Genomic DNA, 21,683 nt, shown 5'->3' on the forward strand with positions numbered 1-21,683 from the left:
AAGGTTGTAAAACTATGCTAGACATTTATAGAATAAACCATATCTAGTTTTATGTTTCTGTGACAATCAATGAATTTGTTATTTTAAATGGCTTTTGGCAAATGGCTTATGAATGTCTATTGAAAGTCCGAATGTGTGAATATAAAACCAACTTGACCGCGTTATCATATCCTTACTGCTCCATCTGTGTCCCTGGACCCAGGCTGTCAATGACTGATCCCTCACCAACACGACAACATAACAGGCTATTAGTGTTGTAATTTGTCCAACTACGAAATACACCTCCCTGAATCATCTATTTGCCACTTACCACGTGAAAGCGACGATTATTATGTCATTATACCTCTGAAATCCTCTGCAAATGTCAAATGTGTCTTGGTCACACACTGGCATCCAAGCAAGTGAGTTCATTCAACGGGGATACTATCGTATTGCCTGATACCATACATTGAACATAGAAGTGTAGATTACAATTTATATACAACAAAACAATGTCAATTAATGTATACATTTGGGAAATATTGATTTATGGATGTCATTACCATATTTTACATCGATTTCTGAATAGTTTTTATTTTTAATATTCGTGATTTGTTCAGGCATTGCAATGGCAGCTATTTGGATTATTTACTTGAAGTAAATGAAATCGTCGTTCATATAGCTAGCTACCCTATGGAGTAAAATACGTCCAGGGAAAGAGGTTGTAGCAGAGAGGACATGGCTGAGTCTCAAGGATTCTCAACACTATGCGAAAATTCGAATGAAGTGTTTCTAGACGTCGCGAAATTGTTGATCACCTATGCCGACAACATTCTTAGGTAATACTGTCTGTGCTTGAATGTAAGCGGAAAAGATTGCCTAGCTAACTTTGCTAGTTAGCTTATAATGCTAGCTTCCTTACTAACTAACTTAGATTCTTTAGCTCATAGTTATACATTATGCAGTGTCATCTTGTTGAAAAGAAAATGGAAATATGAGGCGACTACAAGCTACTGAAAGGGGCAAAGCTGTCATCCGCTCGAGTTGCGAGCGCTTGTTACATTGTAACGGCATTTATTTTCCTATTGGAAACGATTGTAACAAATGTAACTACTTATCTCTAACTCAACTTTATCTCATGCAGCTGCTGAGTAACGTATGAAAATTGCTTTAAAGGAACTCAAAGACCTGCCTGTTCTTTATACCGACATAACATACAATGCCTTGCAAAAATATTCAGACCCCTTGCCTGTTGGATTTCATTTAAATTGAAAAATAGTCATCGACACAATCATGTCTAAGTGGATTTCATTTTTTTTTATTAATAAAATGTAATAACTAAAATATAGTCGTATTCAGCTCCCTAAGTCAATACGTGTTAGGAAAACCCTTTAGCATCGATTACAGCTGTCTTCTTGGGCAGCTGCAAAATGCAGAATTTGCTCCTCCATTTCCTTGTTGCTAAAATTTTAATTGTTCGCCTAATTTCAGTTTGATAAAACAATGTATAGTGTAGATAATCATTGTACCATCTCTAAACCGCTGTGAAATATTTGCAATAACCTAAAATATGGTATTTTCTGCTTTATTTAAGCTAGTGTACAAAACCTAAAGTAACATACTGACCACACCGCTCCTATCCCGTGCACAAGCGTTGCGAAATAAATGTACACATGCATGTTATTCAATCATTGCGCCAACGAGCGTCTGCCCGTTGCCAAGCGCTAAAATAGAAGTCAGTTCTATTTGTGACACCTTGTGCAAGCCCTGCCTCTCCCATCTCCTCATTGGTTAAACCCACTTGGGTGATTGAAAGATGAACAGAGGTCGGTTGTTGTGGTAATACTATGAAAGTTAGATGCCAATCGCCATATAAATTAGCGATCACGACACACAGGTTGAAATATCAAAACTCTGACCCAATTATAGTAATTTAGTCAAAAAGCATTAAACATTTATGGTAATTTAGCCAGCTAGCTTGCTGGTGCTAGCTCATTTGTCCTGGGATATAAATGTTTAGTTGTTTTACCTGAAATCCACAAGGTCCTCTACTCTGACAATTAATACACACATAAACCGGTCAACCGAATCGTTTCTAGTCATTTCTCCACCTTCCAGGCTTTTTCTTCTTTGGACTTTATATGGCATTAGATGCCAAACTTTCATAGTATTACCACGACGACCAACCGACCTTCTCTTTCAATCACCCACGTGGGTATAACCAATGAGGAGATGGCACGTGGGTATCTGCTTCTATAAACCAATGAGGAGATGGGAGAGGCAGGACTTCGTCACAAATAGAACTGACTTCTAATTTAGCGCTTGGCAACGCAGACGCAATGGTTGAATAACATGTATGTGTACATTTACTTTTGCGACGTGAGCGGTGTGTGTTAGTTCTATGTTAATTTGGTCGGTCCTCCAAAAAGTTACGTATTGCAGCTTTAATGTTATGGGAGTTGTCTTGAGTGTTTCTGGGTAAATCTCTACTCGATTTGCACGCCTGGATTGTGCAATATTTGCCCATTTTATTATTTTCAAAATTATTCAAGGTCTGTCAAGCTGTTGTGGGATCATGGCTACACAGCAATTGTCATGTCTTGTCATAGATTTTAAAGCAGATTTGTCAAAACTGTAACTTGGCCACTCCAGAAAGTTCAGTCTTCTTGGTAAGCAACTCCAGTGTAGATTTGGCCTTGTATTTTAGGTTGTCCTGCTGAAAGGTGAATTCCTCTTCCAGTGACTGGTGTATGACAGACTGACTGAAGCAGGTTTTCCTCTATCATTTTGCATGTGCTTAGATCCACCCCATTTCCTTTTATTCTGGAAAAACTCTCCATTATTTGCCAATGTCAAGCATACCATACCATGATTCAGCCACCACCATGCTTGAAAATAAGGAGGCAGTTACTCAATTATGTGTTGGCTTTGCCCCAAACATAAGGCTTTACATTTAGGCCAAATTATGTATTCCTTTGTTGTGTTTTTTGTTGTTGTTGCAGCAGTATTACTTTAGTTCCTTATAGCATACAAGATGCATGTTTTGGAATATTTTTATTCTGTATATTTCTATTATTTTCACTCTGTCATTTAGGTTATTATTGTGGTGTTCCTACAATGTTGTTCCACCCTCATTTTTCTCCCATCACAGCCATTGAACTCTAGCCATTTTAAAATTAAGAATGGCCTCATGGTATTTTGTTAATTTAACCTTCATTTAACTAGGCAAGTCAGATAAGAACAAATTCTTATTAACAATGACTTCCTATCCCGCCCGACTCTGGGCCAATTGTGCGCCGCCCTATGGGACTCCAAATCACGGCTGGTTGTGATACAGCCTGGAATCAAACCAGGGTGTCTGTAGTGACGCCTCTAGCACTGAGATGCAGTGCCTTTGACCGCTGCGCAACGCTGGAGCCCCCAGTAACATCCCTGAGCAGTTTCATTCCTGTCCTGCAGCTCAGTTCAGAAGGACAACCATCTTTGCTGTGTCTGGGTGGTTGAATACATAAACAAAAGCATAGTTATCTTGACCATGCTTAAGGAGATATTCAATGTCTGATTTTGTTTTTAAAGTTTTAATTTAAAACAATTTGTTATTATTACCCATCTACCAATCCTTGCCCTCTTTTACGAGGCTTTTGAAAAGCTCCCTGATCTTTGTAGTTAAATTCAATACTTGTTTGAGGGACCTGACAGATGTTGTATGTATGGGGGACAGAGGAAGGGTTAGTCATTCAAAAATGTCAACCTGTATTATATCACACGGAGAGTCCATTTGATTTGTTCAGCCAAATTGTATTCCTGGGCTAATTTAGGCTTGCCTAAACAGAAGGGCTGAATACGTATGCAACAAATACAAAATTCATAATTTTAAATCTTAAAAAATAGTTTTTCTTCCACTGATGAGTATTTTGTGTGGATTGACACATTACAATCCATTTTAATCCCACTGCATCACAAAACGTTAAGAAATCCACAGGGTCTGAATACTTTTGCCAGGCACTGTGCATCCAATACATTTTCACTAGCTAAGATATTTGTGAATGTCCTTGCAGGAATCCCAATGAAGGCAAATACAGGTCTATTCGAATAGGGAACCCTACATTTTCCACCAAACTCCTTCCTATCAGAGGGGCAGTGGAGTGCCTCTTTGAGATGGGCTTTGAGGAGGTAGGCTACTGTTGTCATCCTTATTCTAAAAACACACTGATTGAATGTCATTGAAATGTCATGAAAGATGTATGCATGACTGCCTTTGAAAAGTTCTCCATAAGTAAACATGCCAGAAGCCTAGATACATGTCTTTTGGGATGCATTTTTATCTGGATGTCTCCCTCTCTCCTCAGGCTGAAACTCACCTGGTGTTCCCCAAGTCTGCCTCTGTGGACCAGCTGAGGAGAATCCGGGAGTCCATCGCTGCAGAAAGGGATCAGAGACTGGGTGTGGGGCAGCCCCAACAGTCTCCTGTGACAGCAAGTGCCACAGCCCTAGCCTCAGCTCCGGCCTCGGCAGCAGCCCAGGGTCCACCTGTTACTGCCAGCCTGGCAGCTAGACAAACCCCTGCACAAGCACCCTCCTTGGTAAAGCTTCAGTCTTGTGTGATAATTTCTCTTTGATACAAATAAAAAATACAAAAGAGTATTTTATTAGGATCCCCATTAGCTGTTGCAAAAGCAGCAGCTCCTCTTCCTGGGGTCCACATGAAACATAATACAGAACATCATTAGACAAGAACAGCTCAAGGACAGAACTACATACATGTTCTGACTTTGTCAGTAAACAATTGCATCCCTTCAATTGAACTCTCTCTCATCTGTCTCTCACCCCCCCCTCTCTCCCTTTTTAATCTATCTCTTTCCCTCTGTTTCTGTTCATCAGGAAAGCAGTATGATCTTCCTGACCACCCTCCAGTCTAACTTCCAGCATGTGATGGAGTATGAGAACTCAGAGCTACAGCAGAAGGCTTTAGGTGTTATACCACACCAGCAGCTGACCACCACAGCCAAGGAGAAACTACAGCAGGCCAAGCAGGCCGATCCAGGTAACACCAACCCCGTAGTTCAGAGTTCCTATTCAGGTTTAACCTCGTTCCCAGTCTCAATTGCTATTGCTGGTTGGCAGATGAGATGAATTCCGGCTAAACCAGTTCTACTGTGCTTTATAAACGCTGGGTGGATTGCATCATAGATGTTGAACTTCACATGGTGCACTGTGTTGGTACAGTTTTTCTTAATGATACTGAGTGCTAAAATAAGCTTGATTGCAATGAAAAACTCACAACAACAAACCAGTGATTTGGCTCATCTTCAGGGGTGCAAACTAGTCACCTTTTGGTGAAATTCGCCTTTTTGAATCTAAAATAGTACGTCATTCGTGTAGATCCAATGAGAAGTTTGGGGGTGGGGGGCTTTGGCTGACTACTGGCTGTATGCGAACGAGTGATACGCGTTTGGAGCAATACTGGATGTATCCAAGGCTTAGCCAATCGTTCACGTAACAGAATGCAGCATGTGACTGAAGAGAGAAGAGACAACCAATTTGTTAGTTACAACCGCATCAGTGCACGCTCTGGAAAGAGCCGTAAAATCAGTGGCCAATGATAGTTGCATTTGAGATCAGCAGTGCGGGTAATTTTAGCACTTATTGTTGGTTTAACGAGACATTACCTAAGCTGGCCAATATTAGCTTCAATAGGCGTAATAATAATTAAAACGACAACAAGAACACTTGCTACTTCACTCGACACAGAATAAAGGAGCAAACTCTTCAGACTCTTCAGAGCTTGTAATCAGATGTTTATTGTATTTCTGGATGTCCATGAACATTTTTTATTTTATTTTTAATTTGACCCCTTTTTCTCCCCAATTTCGATAGTTTTAGTAGCTACTATCTTGTCTCATCGCTACAACTCCCATACAGGCTCGGGAGAGACGAAGGTTGAAAGTCATGCGTCCTCCGATACACAACCCAACCAAGCTGCACTGCTTCTTAACACAGCGCGCATCCAACCCGGAAGCCAGTTTGTCGGAGGAAACACTGTGCACCTGGCAACCTTGGTTAGCGCGCACTGCGCCCGGCCCGCCACAGGAGTCGCTGGTGCGCGATGAGACAAGGACATCCCTACCAGCCAAGCCCTCCCTAACCCGGGCGACGCTAGGCCAATTGTGCGTCGCCCCACGGACCTCCCGGTCGCGGCCGGTTACGACAGAGCCTGGGCGCGAACCCAGGGTCTCTGGTGGCACAGCTGGCGCTGCAGTACAGTGCCCTTAACCACTGCGCCACCCGGGAGGCCGTCCATGAACTTTAAAGACATTTGTTCTTGCTTTGACCTTATTCCTGTTTCTCTCCGGTCTTCAGATTGCAACCTGAGTGAAGAGGACCTACTGGTGCTGGAGCTGCTCCGCTGGTTTAAAGGGGATTTCTTCTCCTGGGTGGACTGCCTGCCGTGCAACCACTGTGGGGGTCCAACCCAGTCCTCAGGCCCACTGGCCCCTTCTACAGAGGACCTTCGCTGGGGAGCCCAGAGGGTAGAGAACCATCACTGTCAGGCCTGTAACCAGTCTACCAGGTTCCCCAGGTGGGTTCAATTAGTCAGTGTTTTCTCTATCATTATATATCCCACCTGTTCCAAAGAAGAGCTGGAACGTGATCCTACATGGCCAGTTGGTAGGAGCGTGGCGCTAACAATTCCAAGGTCGTGGGTTCAATTTCTGCAGGGATTTTAATAAAAAATGTATGCACTCACTACTGTATGTCACATTGGATAAAACATCTGCTAAGCTACATATTAAGACATCACTCCTGTGTGCAGGTACAACAACCCTGAGAAGCTGCTGGAAACCAGGAGAGGGCGCTGTGGGGAGTGGGCCAACTGTTTCACCCTGTGCTGCAGAGCCCTGGACCTGGAGGCCAGGTATATCTGGGACAGCACAGGTACTGTAACTCTATTCATTCATGTTAAAGCACAGAAGCTGTTACTGGAGGCTCTACTAATTAAGACTGGTTCAGGAGGGGGTCTTTCGCATGTTCCTATTGTGTGACTGCTTTCCCATTCTCTGCTATTAACCCTGGAGAGGTTCATTGACTACATGGAGCTATTGGCTCCGTGGTGGTTTATCCTATTCTCAACTATTTCTAACTGGCCATAACTGTGTATCTCTGCAAATACTGTATGGCAGATATGTGGTTAATATGTTCTTCTGTTCCTTGTCCTGTCCCAGACCACGTGTGGACGGAGGTGTACTCTGCCTCTCAGCATCGCTGGCTGCACTGTGACTCCTGTGAGAACGCCTGTGACAAACCTTTGCTCTATGAGATTGGCTGGGGGAAGAAACTAGACTACGTTCTGGCTTTTTCCAAGGACCAGGTGAGGAACACACTCGCTCTCACACAGAATGTACACTTTGAAGGTGCCGGAGAGAGTAGTTGGCGTTTCCCACTGAAAATGCCGCGTTCAAACACAATAGAATAGTGAGCATTCACTTAGGCCCAATCTGTTAAAGTATGAAGCGATGCTTTACCTAATCTCTTCACCCATGCTTAGCTTGAATACACACACTTCAGAAACAAATGAGTCAATAAGTCTCTAGCTGTGGCTTGTAGAGTTTTCAGGATGTTAGGAGTGTGTTGTGCTGCAGGTGGTGGATGTGACCTGGAGGTATTCCTGTTACCACCCAGAGGTCCTGTCCAGACGGAACAAGGTCCAGGAGCCCTGGCTGCTAAACACCATCAACGGGCTCAATGCTGTGGTAGGTTCACCTCAGACCTCCACCACTTTTTAACCTCATATATTCATCACCAAACCCGTGTCTACATATGTGTAAACCGGTATAGTGCTTCACGTGTTATGAGCATATATGTTATGCAATTTGTGTAGAGAGACCTCTCATCTGGTGAGGTAGATTGTAAACATACAAGCAACTGTATTCAAAAGGAGGCTTATTAAATGTACTTTTTAAACTATACTTTTAAACTTAATGGCCCTGAATTTGCCAGTCAGCTCAAGAGATTCTGCAGCCCCTCATCCATGTTGTTCAGGGTTTGTCTATAGAGGCACCAGTCACTTTACCCAGAGCCTGATAACATTCCTATGTGTTCATCTGTAGAGGGTAGAGCTCAGTCACCCATCACTTTTTTGTATTCATGTCCAGAGGCAGCAGTCCCTGAGCTCTGAGAGGAAGAAGGAGCTGTTAGAGAGACTCCTAGTGGAGCTGGTGGAGTTTATATCTCCTAAGACACCCAAACAGGGCGAGCTGGGAGGACGCAACTCTGGCTCCCTGGCCTGGAGGAATGCCCGCGGCGAAACAGGACCAGGGACTACCCCATCGGTGAGCTTTACAGCTGTGTTACTGAGTCAAATAACTTGTTACTTCCTTGCATCTTTGTGGACCCACTGGGACCACTGATTCGAACATGTATGCATGTATGACTGTAGTCGCTTTGGATAAAAGTGTCTGCTAAATGGTGTTGTTGTTGTTATTATTATTATTATTATTATTATTATTATTATTATTATTAGTATTATTAATAATAACTGTAATGGTCCTTTGAGTCCGATATAAGACAATTGTTCCTTGGGGACCAATGGGGAAATGTCTCTTTTTTTTAAATGAATGTATTTGTGTTTCTCTCTACCAGGCTGCTGCAGCAGAGTTTGTGTTTGTTCCGACTGAGAAGGAGAAGAGTGGGAGAGTATTCCATCTGCGGTACAACTCCACCAAGGATCACTACTGCAGAGTGTCCAATGACAGTGAGGACATCCAGGGCTGGGACAAGACTGTGTGGAGGAAAGAGTCTGTCTTCAGGAAGCTGGAGAATGACTGGCACATGGTTAGTTTTTATCCATGATATATCATAAACGACAAGATGCAATGCTCTTATTGATTCAATCTAGTTCTTATATTGACACATCACTGGGATACTTTGTTGCTTTTCTGTCTTTTTAATATTGGTCAGTCTTTGATCATTAATTCAAGGGCATTCCTTTTTTGCAGAACCAATAATAAAGAAGTAGCCTTTATCAATATATCCTAACTCGTATGATGTATGTATCGCAACTGTAAATGTTTCCAAATTTCTGTTGTCTTTTTCCTGTCAGTAAATGCGCTCTGTCCTGTCAGGTATATCTAGCTCGTACAGAGGGCTCATCGTCAGGGAAGATCAGTTGGAAGTTGGACTGTGCTCCTGTAAGGATGAAGATAAAGACGGTCTCAGTCAGAGCATGCAGCCAGACCTTTCACTCTGGAACCGTCCGCTGGTGTCTGCAGTCTGGACAGAACACCACAGAGTTCTCAGGAGGTTGATGGATGATTGATAGATTTGTCTGGTTTATGTGACCCATCCCTTTCACTATTAAGTTGGAAGCATTTTTTCAAATTGACTTGAAGTGCTAATTGTATACTTAGTGATTTGTAAATGTAAAATGGATATTATGATTTGATAATCAGGTATGCTTTGCTTGTGCACTTAAATGATATATTTTTCTTCTTTATCCTGCATAACAATGGCTTTATGTTTTGTTATGTTTTTGAACACCCAGACGGGGAGATGCATTTGCTTCCGGGTCTTTCTGGATCCTCTGAGTTGGTCTTGGAGGCGGAGCTAGCCGGAGGAGAGGGCGAGTCGTCATGGCAACACTCCCAGCTGTTCCGGCGGAGTTTGAATGAGCCGGAGGAATCCTCGTTGGAAATCCTCGTTGAGATGGAGGAGGATGCTTAATGATGGAGACACTGTGCATTCGATCGCTCTGAGCAAGGCGCTGCTACGTTAATCTTCATCACGTAATGAGTAGTTATTTTGGGATGCAACATGTAGATCAGTGATTCTTCTCAGTGCCTTGCTCAAGATCAGGGGAGTCAAACTCATTCCATGGAGGGCCTAGTGTCTGCTTTTTTTCTTCTTTCAATTAAGACTTAGACTACCAGGTGAGGGGAGTTCCTTACTAATTAGTGACCATAATTCATCAATGAATTACAAGGGAGGCGTGAAAATCCAGACATACTGCCCTCCGGGGATTGAGATCAACACATGCTTAATATGATCACCTTGAATACACCGACTCTGTACATAGTCATGTATAGTATATTCATATGCGTCTTGGCACTTATGAGACAAACGAAGGGTTAGTAGTTTGGTGATGATGATGGTTGTGGGTACAGGATGGATGGTTGGGCAACTAGTCCAATAATCCTTTGGGATCTCTGTGTCTTGAATCAATAATCTTATATTGATTACAGATTTTGTAATGAGGCTGGTTGGATATTTACTGCCAGGAATGTAGCAAGACCCAGACCCAGCTTCTGTATGACACAAAAGCCTCTTATCTAGACTCTCTGCCCAGTGAGGAGTAACCTAATTCTCTTGGACCCCTTGGGAGCATATGGTGTCCAACATGGCTTTCCACCTCAAAGGGGAAAGTGGATCAATATGGCCTGGCTGCAAACCCCTGCCATAACAAGGTTCTGGCTCCTGGACATAGGAATATGACCTGTGAGCCTAAAGTCCATCTGATATGGATTTTCCACTTGTCTTTTGAAGAAAGCAATATAATATCTGTGTAATTGTTGAATGGACCCCAGAAAGCAATGTAACTATTGCTAGGTTTTTATGTCCGTATCCACTTATGGATATACAGGTATTCTATATTTTATTTGTGGTGAATGCATGAAGACCTTTGTTAAAATATTTTAACTACAACTACCTTGCAGAAATATTAAAGAAGTTAATGTGTCCTTGTTCAAATATGTCAATTGTGCAATCGGTATAATAAAGAATACGCTTTTTTGATTAACTGGTTTCATGCAGTCATGGACCACATGGGTTCCTAAGTAAGAAAAGCAGTGCGGGCGGTGTTTCTACTACCACCTACTGGTTAGAAAATGCAAGTACATCGTGGGGCATGTATTTTTTTTTTTCCCCCATTGGCTGAAGTACCGGCTCCTAGAAAAGCGAGCACCGGATTGGTGGGTTCCGCTGTGGGGGATTGTCGCCTTGCGGATGGTGGAACCTGACAGGCAGGCGGCGGTGTTATTATTTGTGAATGAACATTTTGGTATTGATTTACAGCCTTATTTTAAAGTAATTTTGTTTATACAGTATTAGAATTTATTTTGTACTAAATTACATTTTGTGGAACTATTTAACGTCTGGATTTTGTACAGTAATTTATACACATCGGCAAGTAGCACGCAAGCGTTGACGATTTCAGGCCTAGTTCTAACCACCGCTCGTCGATTTTAACAATAGCCGCGCTATAGTCCCTCATCTTGAACTATTTTGACAGACATTTTATACTTGTACTGACAAAGAAAATAACCGAATGGGGTCCGTTAACTGAAAGCATTCCTGAGTTTATAGACTATATTGTATGCCGGACTTCAGTATTTTATCTGCTTAGTAGCATCACTCAAATTTAGGGGAAACAAAAGGAAGATGTCCAACGGCGCAGCAGGAAGTGGGGGTCTGACTTGGGTGGTAAGTTACTATTTTGTTATGTTGCATTACTGGACATGTTTGCTTTATCGCTTCAGCTAGCGTTGATCATTTTGCCGGGATGCATGAGAGAAATTCCCCAGTTTCAAGAGCTGGATATTTGTAAAATGGCCAGTGATAACTAGCCAGCAGCTAATACATTCCTTTAAACTATCATGCGCCTATTCAAGATGGGCCATGATTTGGGATATTCATTTAGCTACGATTGCCCGGCACATACTATCACAGATTGGTCCACCAACGTCAGATACATTGTTTTCTTTTTTCATGTCATTCGGCAACATTGCTTTTCAGTGAGTGAGTCTCTTGGCCAATGGCAATGCCCCAAGAAGTTCTTTGTTGCAATACACGTCAAGTGTGATTGATTGATACTCAGTTTGTATATGTTACATGCACGCCGTTTAAATTTAGAATCTTGAATGTGTCTCAAATACCGTTATTAGTAGGTAGCCTAATCTAAAAAAAAAAAATTATGCGACATATTCCTTAAATGTTTTTGCACGACATTTGGTCAGCTAACGTTAGCTTTAGCAGCGACCAGCCCGCAGCACAATTTGGGACCTGTGTAAAGCTAGCCATAAGGATTAGCCACAATAGTGGAATTTGCGGTTTTCCTTCTAAATAAAAGTCCCCCATTTGAAAGTGATTCAAACGGATATAAATAGTGGAATCGTGACATATTTGGACTAGATAATGCTAAACAAAAGACAATTAGTTAATTTGACAAATCTGTTGAAATCATACTGTGGATGTATTAGACCTTATAATTGCATCGGGGGCATACTTGTATGTGATATTTGAAGGGCAGCGGTGCATTTTGAACCCACAACCTCTGTTGTTCTATTAGTTCTTCAGAACCGCACCGGTCCGTTTAATTGAACATTGAATTATGTTTTTTGGGCCTGATTGCAGCCCTGTTTTCTATTTAAAAAATGTTTGAAAATAAAATGGAGACCATTTTTTAAAATAAATGTCACATCAAAAATGAGCATAACAACATATTGGGCCATATTATCAGGCTGGTGTGTTATTTAGCAATAAGTAATTATCACCTGTTGCCCAACTGATGCAGTATAGTTGCTATAAATAAATAGATGGGGTTGCCCATCTGTATTTGTGCTAATCATTAGCTAGATTTGTATTTTTTAAATTTAACCAGGCAAGTCAGGCAAATTCTTAATTACAATGACGGCCTAGGAACAATGGGTTAACTGCCTTGTTCAGGGGCAGAACAACAGATTTTTACCTTGTCAGCTCGGAATTCAATCTAGCAACCTTTTGGTTACTGGCCCAATGCTCTAACCACTAGGCTACCTGCTGATCAGTGCTTCCCAAACTTTTTCAGTCTTGGCCCCTTCATAATGGGGGAAGTAAGGAGGATAGGTTGCTGCTGGTCATAGTCTGAGACAGGCATGCTGCCTCTGACTGGGGAGAGAAACAGGCTAGCTTGAGCCTACTGCCTGAGGTTCAGAGAAACAGCCCTTCTGTAATTATGTGGTTTACTGGAACCCAGTTTCAAAGTTTATAATACTTCCAAAGTTGACTTTGAACTCACAAAATTGAGCACAATTTAACAGTGACCAATAATTACTTGTTTTTCACGCCGTCACTTCGCAATAGAAACCTTCTCCATTTAAAAAAATTTTCTAATTAATTATTATTTATGCTTATGAATTTACCATGTTAAATATGATTGTACAAGTTAGCTCAGAGAATTAAGTGTTTTAAGAGAGTGGAGAGAAAGAGGCGTTATTGGGCAACTTTTTTCTCTTCACAAACGAATCGCCTCTGAGGACCGGACAAAAGAAAGCATAATTGGTGGCGGGGGGATCCAATCATAAAATGAAGAATAGAGTAGTACTGTGTAGTTTAAAGCCACAGAAGGCCAGTAGCTAAGGTGGGAAAATAATTTCCAATTCATCAAGATCATCATGGTACACTACCGGTCAAAGGTTTTTTAGTGTTTCTTTATTTTTACTATTTTACTGCATTGTAGAATAATAGTGAAGACATCAAAACTATTAAAAAAACACATGGAATCATGTCGTAACCAAATAAGTGTTAAACAAATTAAAATATATTTGAGATTCTTCAAATAATCACCCTTTGCCTTGATGACAGCTTTGCACACTCTTGGATTCTCTCAACCAGCTTCAACTGGAATGCCTTTCCAGCAGTCTTGAAGGGGTTCCCACATATGCTGAGCACTTGTTGGCTGCTTTTCTTTCGCTCTGCACTCTGACTCATCCCAAACCATCTTAATTTGGGTTGAGGTTGGGGGATTGTGGAGTCCAGGTCATCTGATGAAGCACTCCATCACTCTCCTTCTTGGTCAAATAGCCCTTACACAGCCTGGAGGTGTGATGGGTCATTGTCCTGTTGAAAAACAAATTATAGTCCCACTAAGCCCAAACCAGATGGGATGGCGTATCGCTGCAGAATGCTGTGGTAGCATGCTGGTTAAGTGTGCCTTGAGTTCTAAATAAATCACAGTGTCACCAGCAAAACACCCCCACACCATAACACCAAATCATTGAATCACAGCCTACTTTGCCAAACGGGGGATGATTTAACAAAAGCGCATTTGCGAAAAAAGCACAATTGTTGCGCGAATGTACCTAACCATAAACATCAATGCCTTTCTTAAAATCTGCATATTTAGTTACAAGAAATTCATGTCTGCAAGGCAATATTAACTAGGGAAATTGTGTCACTCTTGCATGCATGCAGAGTCAGGGTATATGCAATAGTTTGGGCTGCCTGGCTCGTTGTGAACTAAGTTTCCAGAGTATTACATAATTATGATTGAAGGTTGTGCAATGTAACAGCAATATTTAGACTTAAGGTTGCCGCCCGTTTGATGAAATACAGAACGGTTCCGTATTTCACTCAAAGAATAAACGTTTAGTTTTCAAAATGATAGTTTCCAGATTTGACCATATTAATGACCAACGGCTTGTATTTCTGTGTTTATTATATTATAATTAAGTCTATGATTTGATAGAGCAGTCTGACTGAGCGGTGGTAGGCTCGTAAGCATTCATTCCAACTTTACTGCATTTGCCAGCAGCTCTTAGCAATGCTTGCTTCACAGCGCTGTTTAGGACTTCAAGCCTATCAACTCCTGAGATTAGGCTGGCAATACTAAAGTGCCTATTAGAACATCCAATAGTCAAAGGTATATGAAATACAAATGGTATAGAGAGATAGTCTACGCATCATACTTCCTATAATAACTACAACCTAAAACCTCTTAACTGGGAGTATTGAAGAACTGGGAATATTGAACCACCAGCTTTCATATGTTCTCATGTTCTGAGCAAGGAACTTAAACGTTAGCTTTTTTACATGGCACATATTGCACTTTTACTTTCTTCTCCAAAACTGTTTTTGCATTATTTAAACCAAATTGAGCATGTTTCATTATTTTAGAATAAATACATTTTATTTATGTATTATATTAAAGTTAAAATAATTGTTAATTCAGTATGGTTGTAAATGTCATTATTACATTTTATATTTATATATATATATATATATCTCAGCCGATTTAATCAGTATTGGCTTTTTTTGGTCCCCCAATAATCGGTGTTAAAATCATAATCGGTCGACCTCTAGTTGAGATGTTTCTGTTACTTGAACTCTGAAGCATTTATTTGGGCTGCAATTTCTGAGGCTGGTAACTCTAATGAACTTCTGCAGCAGAGGTAACTCTGGGTCTTCCATTCCTGTGGCGGTCCTCATGAGAGACAGTTAACTGTAATGAACTTATCCTCTGCAGCAGAGGTAACTCTGGGTCTTCCATTCCTGTGGCGGTCCTCATGAGAGACAGTTAACTGTAATGAACTTATCCTCTGCAGCAGAGGTAACTCTGGGTCTTCCATTCCTGTGGCGGTCCTCATGAGAGACAGTTAACTGTAATGAACTTATCCTCTGCAGCAGAGGTAACTCTGGGTCTTCCATTCCTGTGGCGGTCCTCATGAGAGACAGTTTCATCAAAACGATTGTCTGCACTTGAAGAAATGTTCTGCATTGACTGACCTTCATGTCTTAAAGTAATGATGGACTGTCATTTCTCTTTGCTTATTTCAGCTGTTCTTGCCATAATACGGACTTGGTTTTTAACCGATTGGGGCTATCTTCTGTATACCCCCCTACCTTGTCACAATACAACTGATTAGCTCAAATGCATTAAGAAGGAAGGAAATTGCAAAAATTAGCTTTTTAAGAAGGCACACATGTTAATTGAAATGCATTCCAGGTGACTACCTCATGAAACTGGTTGAGAGAATGCCAAGAGTGTGCAAAGCTTTCAAAGGCAAAGGGTGGCTATTTGAAGAATCTCAAATATAAAACATATTTTGATTTGCTTAATAACACTTATGGTTACTACATGAGTCCATGTGTTTTTTCATAGTTTTGATGTCTTCACTATTATTCTACAATGTAGAAATTAAAGAAAAGCCCTTGAATGAGTAGGTGCTCTCAAACTTTTGACCGGTAATGTATGTATTTTTTCTTTTTTTGGGTGGGGTTGGGGGGGTCAAAATTGACCCGTTTCTGATATTGGGGGGGGGGGGGGGGGGGGGGTCGTCATGTTAATAATGGAACTTATACAGCGCTTTTCAAGCATCCAAAGTCACTCTCTACAATTCTTGAAATGTAAAAGTGAAGAACTAAAAAACAAGATTCAAAACAAAAACAAAACCTAAGACTAAACAAAAACATGAATTAAGAGAGGGGTTGTTGGTTCAAAGAAGGGAAAGAGTGTGATGTATGGGGAGAGTAGGGTTGGGATTTGGGATACGAACCCGGTTTAGGGTAAGAGGTGGGATTGGAGATAGGATACGAACCTGGTTAAGGTTTTGGGTTAGGTGCTGCTCAGTATGGAGAAGAGAGGATTGTCTCTGTAGTGTATTTCTTTGCGTGGGGGTGACAGGTGCTTAAGGGTAGGCTTTGTCAAAGAGGTGGGACTTTGGGAGGGATTGAAAGATAGTGATGGACTCTGAGTCACGGATGACTGGAGGAAGGGAGTTCCAGAGCTTAGAAGGAACCCTGGAGAAGGCCCTGTCGCCAAAGCTCTGGAGATGATGTGGGCTGCTGTGGTGGAATGGAGTGTGCGTGTGGGATGGTAGGGTAGAAGAAGGTCTGTGAGGTAAGGTGGTTGACGGCAAGATAATGAAGGGCTTGGTAGGTCAGAAGGAGGATCTTGTAGTCAAGATGATCAACCCCGCAAGTTACGCACCTGGCTAAGACTAATATTTGTGTAAACTCTACACAGTTGTGTTCTGCGTGTGTCACTGAGTAGGCTGATATGTACTTCCTGTTCACCCACAACTGCGTGGCAGCACACCATCATTAAGGTTGCTGACGACGCTGGTTTGCCTGCTCAACGACGACAATTAGACAACCTATAGGGAGGAGGTCGGAGACCTGGCAGTGTGGTGCCAGGACAACAACCTCCCTCAACGTCAGCAAGAAGAAGGAGCTGATCGTGGACTACAGAAAACAGAGGGCCAAGCATTCCCATCAACGGGGCTGTAATGGAGATGGTTGAGAGCATCTAGTTCCTCTGTGCCCACATCACTAAGGACCTTTCATGGGTCAAACACACCAACGAATCAAATTTTATTGGTCACCGACACGTGTTTAGCAGATGTTATTGCGGGTGTAGCGAAATGCTTGTGTTTCTAGCTCCGACAGTACCTTAATATCTAACAAGCTATATCTAACAATTTCACAACATATACCAAATACACACAAATCTAAGTAAAGGTATGTAATTAAGAATATATAAATATATGGATGAGCAATGTCAGAGCGGCATAGACTAAGATACAGTAAAATAGTATAGAAAACAGTGTAGACATTTTGACATGAGTAATGCAAGATATGTAAACATTATTAAAGTGACTAGTGTTCCATTTATTAAATTGGCCAGTGATTTCAAGTCTGTATATAGGCAGCAGCCTCTATGTGCTAGTGATGGCTATTTAACAGTCTGATGGCCTTGAGATAGAAGCTGTTTTTCAGCCTCCCGGTCCCAGCGTTGATGCTGCTATATTGACCTCGCCTTCTGGTTGATAGCGGAGTGAACAGGCAGTGGCTTGGGTGGTTGTTGTCCTTGATGTTCTTTTTGGCCTTCCTGTGACATCGGGTGCTGTAGGTGTCCTAGAGGGCAGGTAGCCCCCTCAGGACACTGAAAAGATTTGACATGGGCCCTCAGATCCTCAGAAAGTTATACAGCTGCACCACTGAGAGCATCTTGACCGGCTGCATCACCACTTGGTATGGAAACTGTTTGGCATCCAACTGCAAGGCGCTTACAGAGGGTACTGCGGTGTCAGAGGAAGGCCCTAAAAATTTGACTCCAGGCACCCAAGTCACAGTCTGTTCTCTCTTCTGCCGCACGGCAAGCAGCACCGGAGCTGAAAAGGTACCCGATCAGCTTCTACCCCAAAGTCCTAAGACTGCTGAACAGTTAATCAAATGGCTACCGGGACTTTCTGCATTTCACCCCTACCTACATGTAGATAGTACTTTAATCAATCACCTAACCAAACATCCACGTACATATTACTTCCATCAATCACCCCAATTATCTCGTACCCCAAAAATAATTTTATCGTTTATATTCTGTGTATAAACAGTGCCTTGCAAAAGTATTCATCCCCCTTGGCATTTTTCCTATTTTGTTGCATTACAACCTGTAATTGAAATATATTTTTATTTCATGTAATGGACATACAGAAAATATTCCATATTGGTGAAGTGAAATGAAAAAAATAACTTGTTTCAAAAAAAAAAAAAAAAACGGAAAAGTGGTGGGTGCATATGTATTCACCCCCTTTGCTATGAAGTCCCTGAATAAGATCTGGTGCAACCAATTACCTCCAGAAGTCCCATAATTAGTTAAATAAAGTCCACCTTTGTGCAATCTGTCACATGATCTCAGCACATATACACCTGTTCTGAAAGGCCCCAGAGTCTGCAACACCACTAAGCAACGGGCACCACAAAGCAAGCGGCACCATGAAGACCAAGGCAGTCTCCAAAACAGGTCAGGGACAAAGTTGTGGAGAAGTACAGATCAGGGTTGGGTTATATTTTTTTTATCAGAAACTTTGAACATCCCACGGAGCACTGTGAAATCCATTATTAAAAAATGGAAAGAATATGGCACCACAACAAACCTGCCATGAGAGGGCCCCTCACGAAAACTCATGGACCTGGCAAGGAGGGCATTAATCAGAGAGGCAACAAAGAGACCAAAAATAACCCTGAAGGAGCTGCAAAGCTCCACAGTGGAGATTGGAGTATATGTCCATAGAACCACTTTAAGCTGTACACTCCACAGAGCTGGGCTTTACAGAAGAGTGGCCAGAATTAAGCCATTGCTTAATGAAAAAAATAAGCAAACACGTTTTTTGTCCGCCAAAAGGCATGTGGGAGGGAGACTCCTCAAACATATGAAAGAAGGTACTCTGGTCAGATGAGATTAAAATTGAGCTTTTTGGCCATCAAAGAAAACACTATGTCTGGCACAAACCCAACACCGCATCACCCTGAGAACACCATCCCCACAGTGAAGCATGGTGGTGGCAGCATCCTCGGCAGGGACTGGGAAACTGTTAAGAATTGAAGGAATGATGGATGGCGCTAACCGCCATCCACCAAGAAATTCTTGAAGGAAACCTGTTTCTGTCTTCCAGAGATTTGGGACTGGGACAGAGGTTCACCTTCCAGCAGGACAATGACCCGAAGCATACTGCTAAAGCAACACTTGAGTGGTTTAAGGGGAAACATTTAAATGTCTTGGAATGGCCTAGTCAAAGCCCAGACCTCTATCCAATTGAGAATCTGTGATATGAGTTAAAGATTGCTGTACATCAGCAGATCCCATCCAACTTGAAGTATCTGGAGCAGTTATGCCTTGAATAATGGGAAAAAAATCATAATGGCTAGATGTGCCAAGCGGGGTGAATAGTTAAGCACGCTCAAGTTTCCATTTTTTTTGTCTTATTTCTTTGTTTCACAATAAAAAATATTTTACATCTTCAAAGTGGTAGGCATGTTGTGTAAATCAAATGATACAAACCTCCAAAAAAGGTTGTAAGGCAACGAAATAGGAAAAATGCCAAAGGGGTGAACACTTTCGGCAAGCCACTGTAGCCACGTCATTGATATTTTATTGTAACTATTTTATTTGTATCTATTTGCAAATGTTCCTGCTTTTTATCTGCATTGTTGGGAAAGGGCTCGTAAGTAAATATTTCACGCTATAGTCCACATTTGTTTTATTTGGCGCATGTGACAAATAAAATGTGACTTTGATTTGTGCAGTTTGTATAAGTATGCCCCCCAATGCAATTCTCAATTCTAATTTATCCAATGAGTTTTTACTTTTGTTGTGTCAAATTAACAAATTATTATAATTTGTTGAATTTATAACAATATTCCGACCTTGTTTAGCATTATCTAGTGCAAATATGGCATGAATCCACTTTGTATCCGTTTGAATCACTTTCAATGGGGGACTTTTATTTTGATGGCGAAGTGCAAATTCCACTATTGTGGCGAATCCTTATTGTGGCTAGCTTCACACAGGTCAATTTGGGTGCCACTGGCAGCAGATAGACAATGGAGCAGCTGGCTGTCTGATAGAAGATGCTATAATGAGGTCATGCAGAATTCTTTCAGTGTGTTTGAGCAACCAAGATTAGGTTCTTAGCAGACCTAATATACAGTGCCTTGCGAAAGTATTCGGCCCCCTTGAACTTTGCGACCTTTTGCCACATTTCAGGCTTCAAACATAAAGATATAAAACTGTATTTTTTTGTGAAGAATCAACAACAAGTGGGACACAATCATGAAGTGGAACAACATTTATTGGATATTTCAAACTTTTTTAACAAATCAAAAACTGAAAAATTGGGCGTGCAAAATTATTCAGCCCCTTTACTTTCAGTGCAGCAAACTCTCTCCAGAAGTTCAGTGAGGATCTCTGAATGATCCAATGTTGACCTAAATGACTAATGATGATAAATGCAATCCACCTGTGTGTAATCAAGTCTCCGTATAAATGCACCTGCACTGTGATAGTCTCAGAGGTCCGTTAAAAGCGCAGAGAGCATCATGAAGAACAAGGAACACACCAGGCAGGTCCGAGATACTGTTGTGAAGAAGTTTAAAGCCGGATTTGGATACAAAAAGATTTCCCAAGCTTTAAACATCCCAAGGAGCACTGTGCAAGCGATAATATTGAAATGGATGGAGTATCAGACCACTGCAAATCTACCAACACCTGGCCGTCCCTCTAAACTTTCAGCTCATACAAGGAGAAGACTGATCAGAGATGCAGCCAAGAGGCCCATGATCACTCTGGATGAACTGCAGAGATCTACAGCTGAGGTGGGAGACTCTGTCCATAGGACAACAATCAGTCGTATATTGCACAAATCTGGCCTTTATGGAAGAGTTGCAAGAAGAAAGCCATTTCTTAAAGATATCCACAAAAAGTGTCGGTTAAAGTTTGCCACAAGCCACCTGGGAGACACACCAAACATGTGGAAGAAGGTGCTCTGGTCAGATGAAACCAAAATTGAACTTTTTGGCAACAATGCAAAACGTTATGTTTGGCGTAAAAGCAACACCCTGAACACACCATCCCCACTGTCGAACATGGTGGTGGCAGCATCATGGTTTGGGCCTGCTTTTCTTCAGCAGGGACAGGGAAGATGGTTAAAATTAATGGGACGATGGATGGAGCCAAATACAGGACCATTCTGGAAGAAAACCTGATGGAGTCTGCAAAAGACCTGAGACTGGGACGGAGATTTGTCTTCCAACAAGACAATGATCCAAAACATAAAGCAAAATCTACAATGGAATGGTTCAAAAATAAACATATCCAGGTGTTAGAATGGCCAAGTCAAAGTCCAGACCTGAATACAATCGAGAATCTGTGGAAAGAACTGAAAACTGCTGTTCACAAATGCTCTCCATCCAACCTCACTGAGCTCGAGCTGTTTTGCAAGGAGGAATAGGAAAAAATGTCAGTCTCTCGATGTGCAAAACTGATAGAGACATACCCCAAGCGACTTACAGCTGTAATCGCAGCAAAAGGTGGCGCTACAAAGTATTAACTTAAGGGGGCTGAATAATTTTGCACGCCCAATTTTTCAGTTTTTGATTTGTTAAAGTTTGAAATA

General features: G+C 41.6%; 2 protein-coding genes across 6 annotated transcripts in view; both read left to right on the plus strand.

The window, feature by feature from the left end:
* The first annotated feature begins 630 nt into the window (after window positions 1–630).
* ngly1 (N-glycanase 1) lies at window positions 631–10,771 on the plus strand. The gene is made up of 12 exons (XM_021560225.2): window positions 631–818; window positions 4,038–4,152; window positions 4,329–4,562; window positions 4,861–5,023; window positions 6,340–6,559; window positions 6,794–6,915; window positions 7,203–7,348; window positions 7,620–7,730; window positions 8,133–8,309; window positions 8,620–8,811; window positions 9,102–9,279; window positions 9,521–10,771. The coding sequence occupies exons 1-12, from the start codon at window positions 718–720 to the stop codon at window positions 9,697–9,699; spliced, it is 1,938 nt and encodes a 645-aa protein (XP_021415900.2). The 5' UTR covers window positions 631–717; the 3' UTR covers window positions 9,700–10,771.
* Window positions 10,772–10,943: 172 nt separating this feature from the next.
* Window positions 10,944–21,683, plus strand: part of LOC110488151 (DNA topoisomerase II beta) — a 47,070-nt gene continuing 36,330 nt past the window's right edge. For 3 of the 5 annotated variants that reach the window (XM_021560221.2, XM_021560222.2, XM_021560223.2), the window contains exon 1: window positions 10,944–11,454. In XM_021560221.2, the coding sequence (XP_021415896.2) occupies window positions 11,413–11,454 (42 nt within the window). In that variant the 5' untranslated portion in view covers window positions 10,944–11,412. The remainder of the gene's footprint in view (window positions 11,455–21,683) is intronic. The other 2 variants (XM_036971353.1, XM_036971355.1) reach the window with 2 other exon arrangements.

The sequence above is a fragment of the Oncorhynchus mykiss genome, chromosome 32, assembly GCF_013265735.2.
Source record: "Oncorhynchus mykiss isolate Arlee chromosome 32, USDA_OmykA_1.1, whole genome shotgun sequence".
Classification (NCBI taxonomy): Eukaryota; Metazoa; Chordata; class Actinopteri; order Salmoniformes; family Salmonidae; genus Oncorhynchus; species Oncorhynchus mykiss.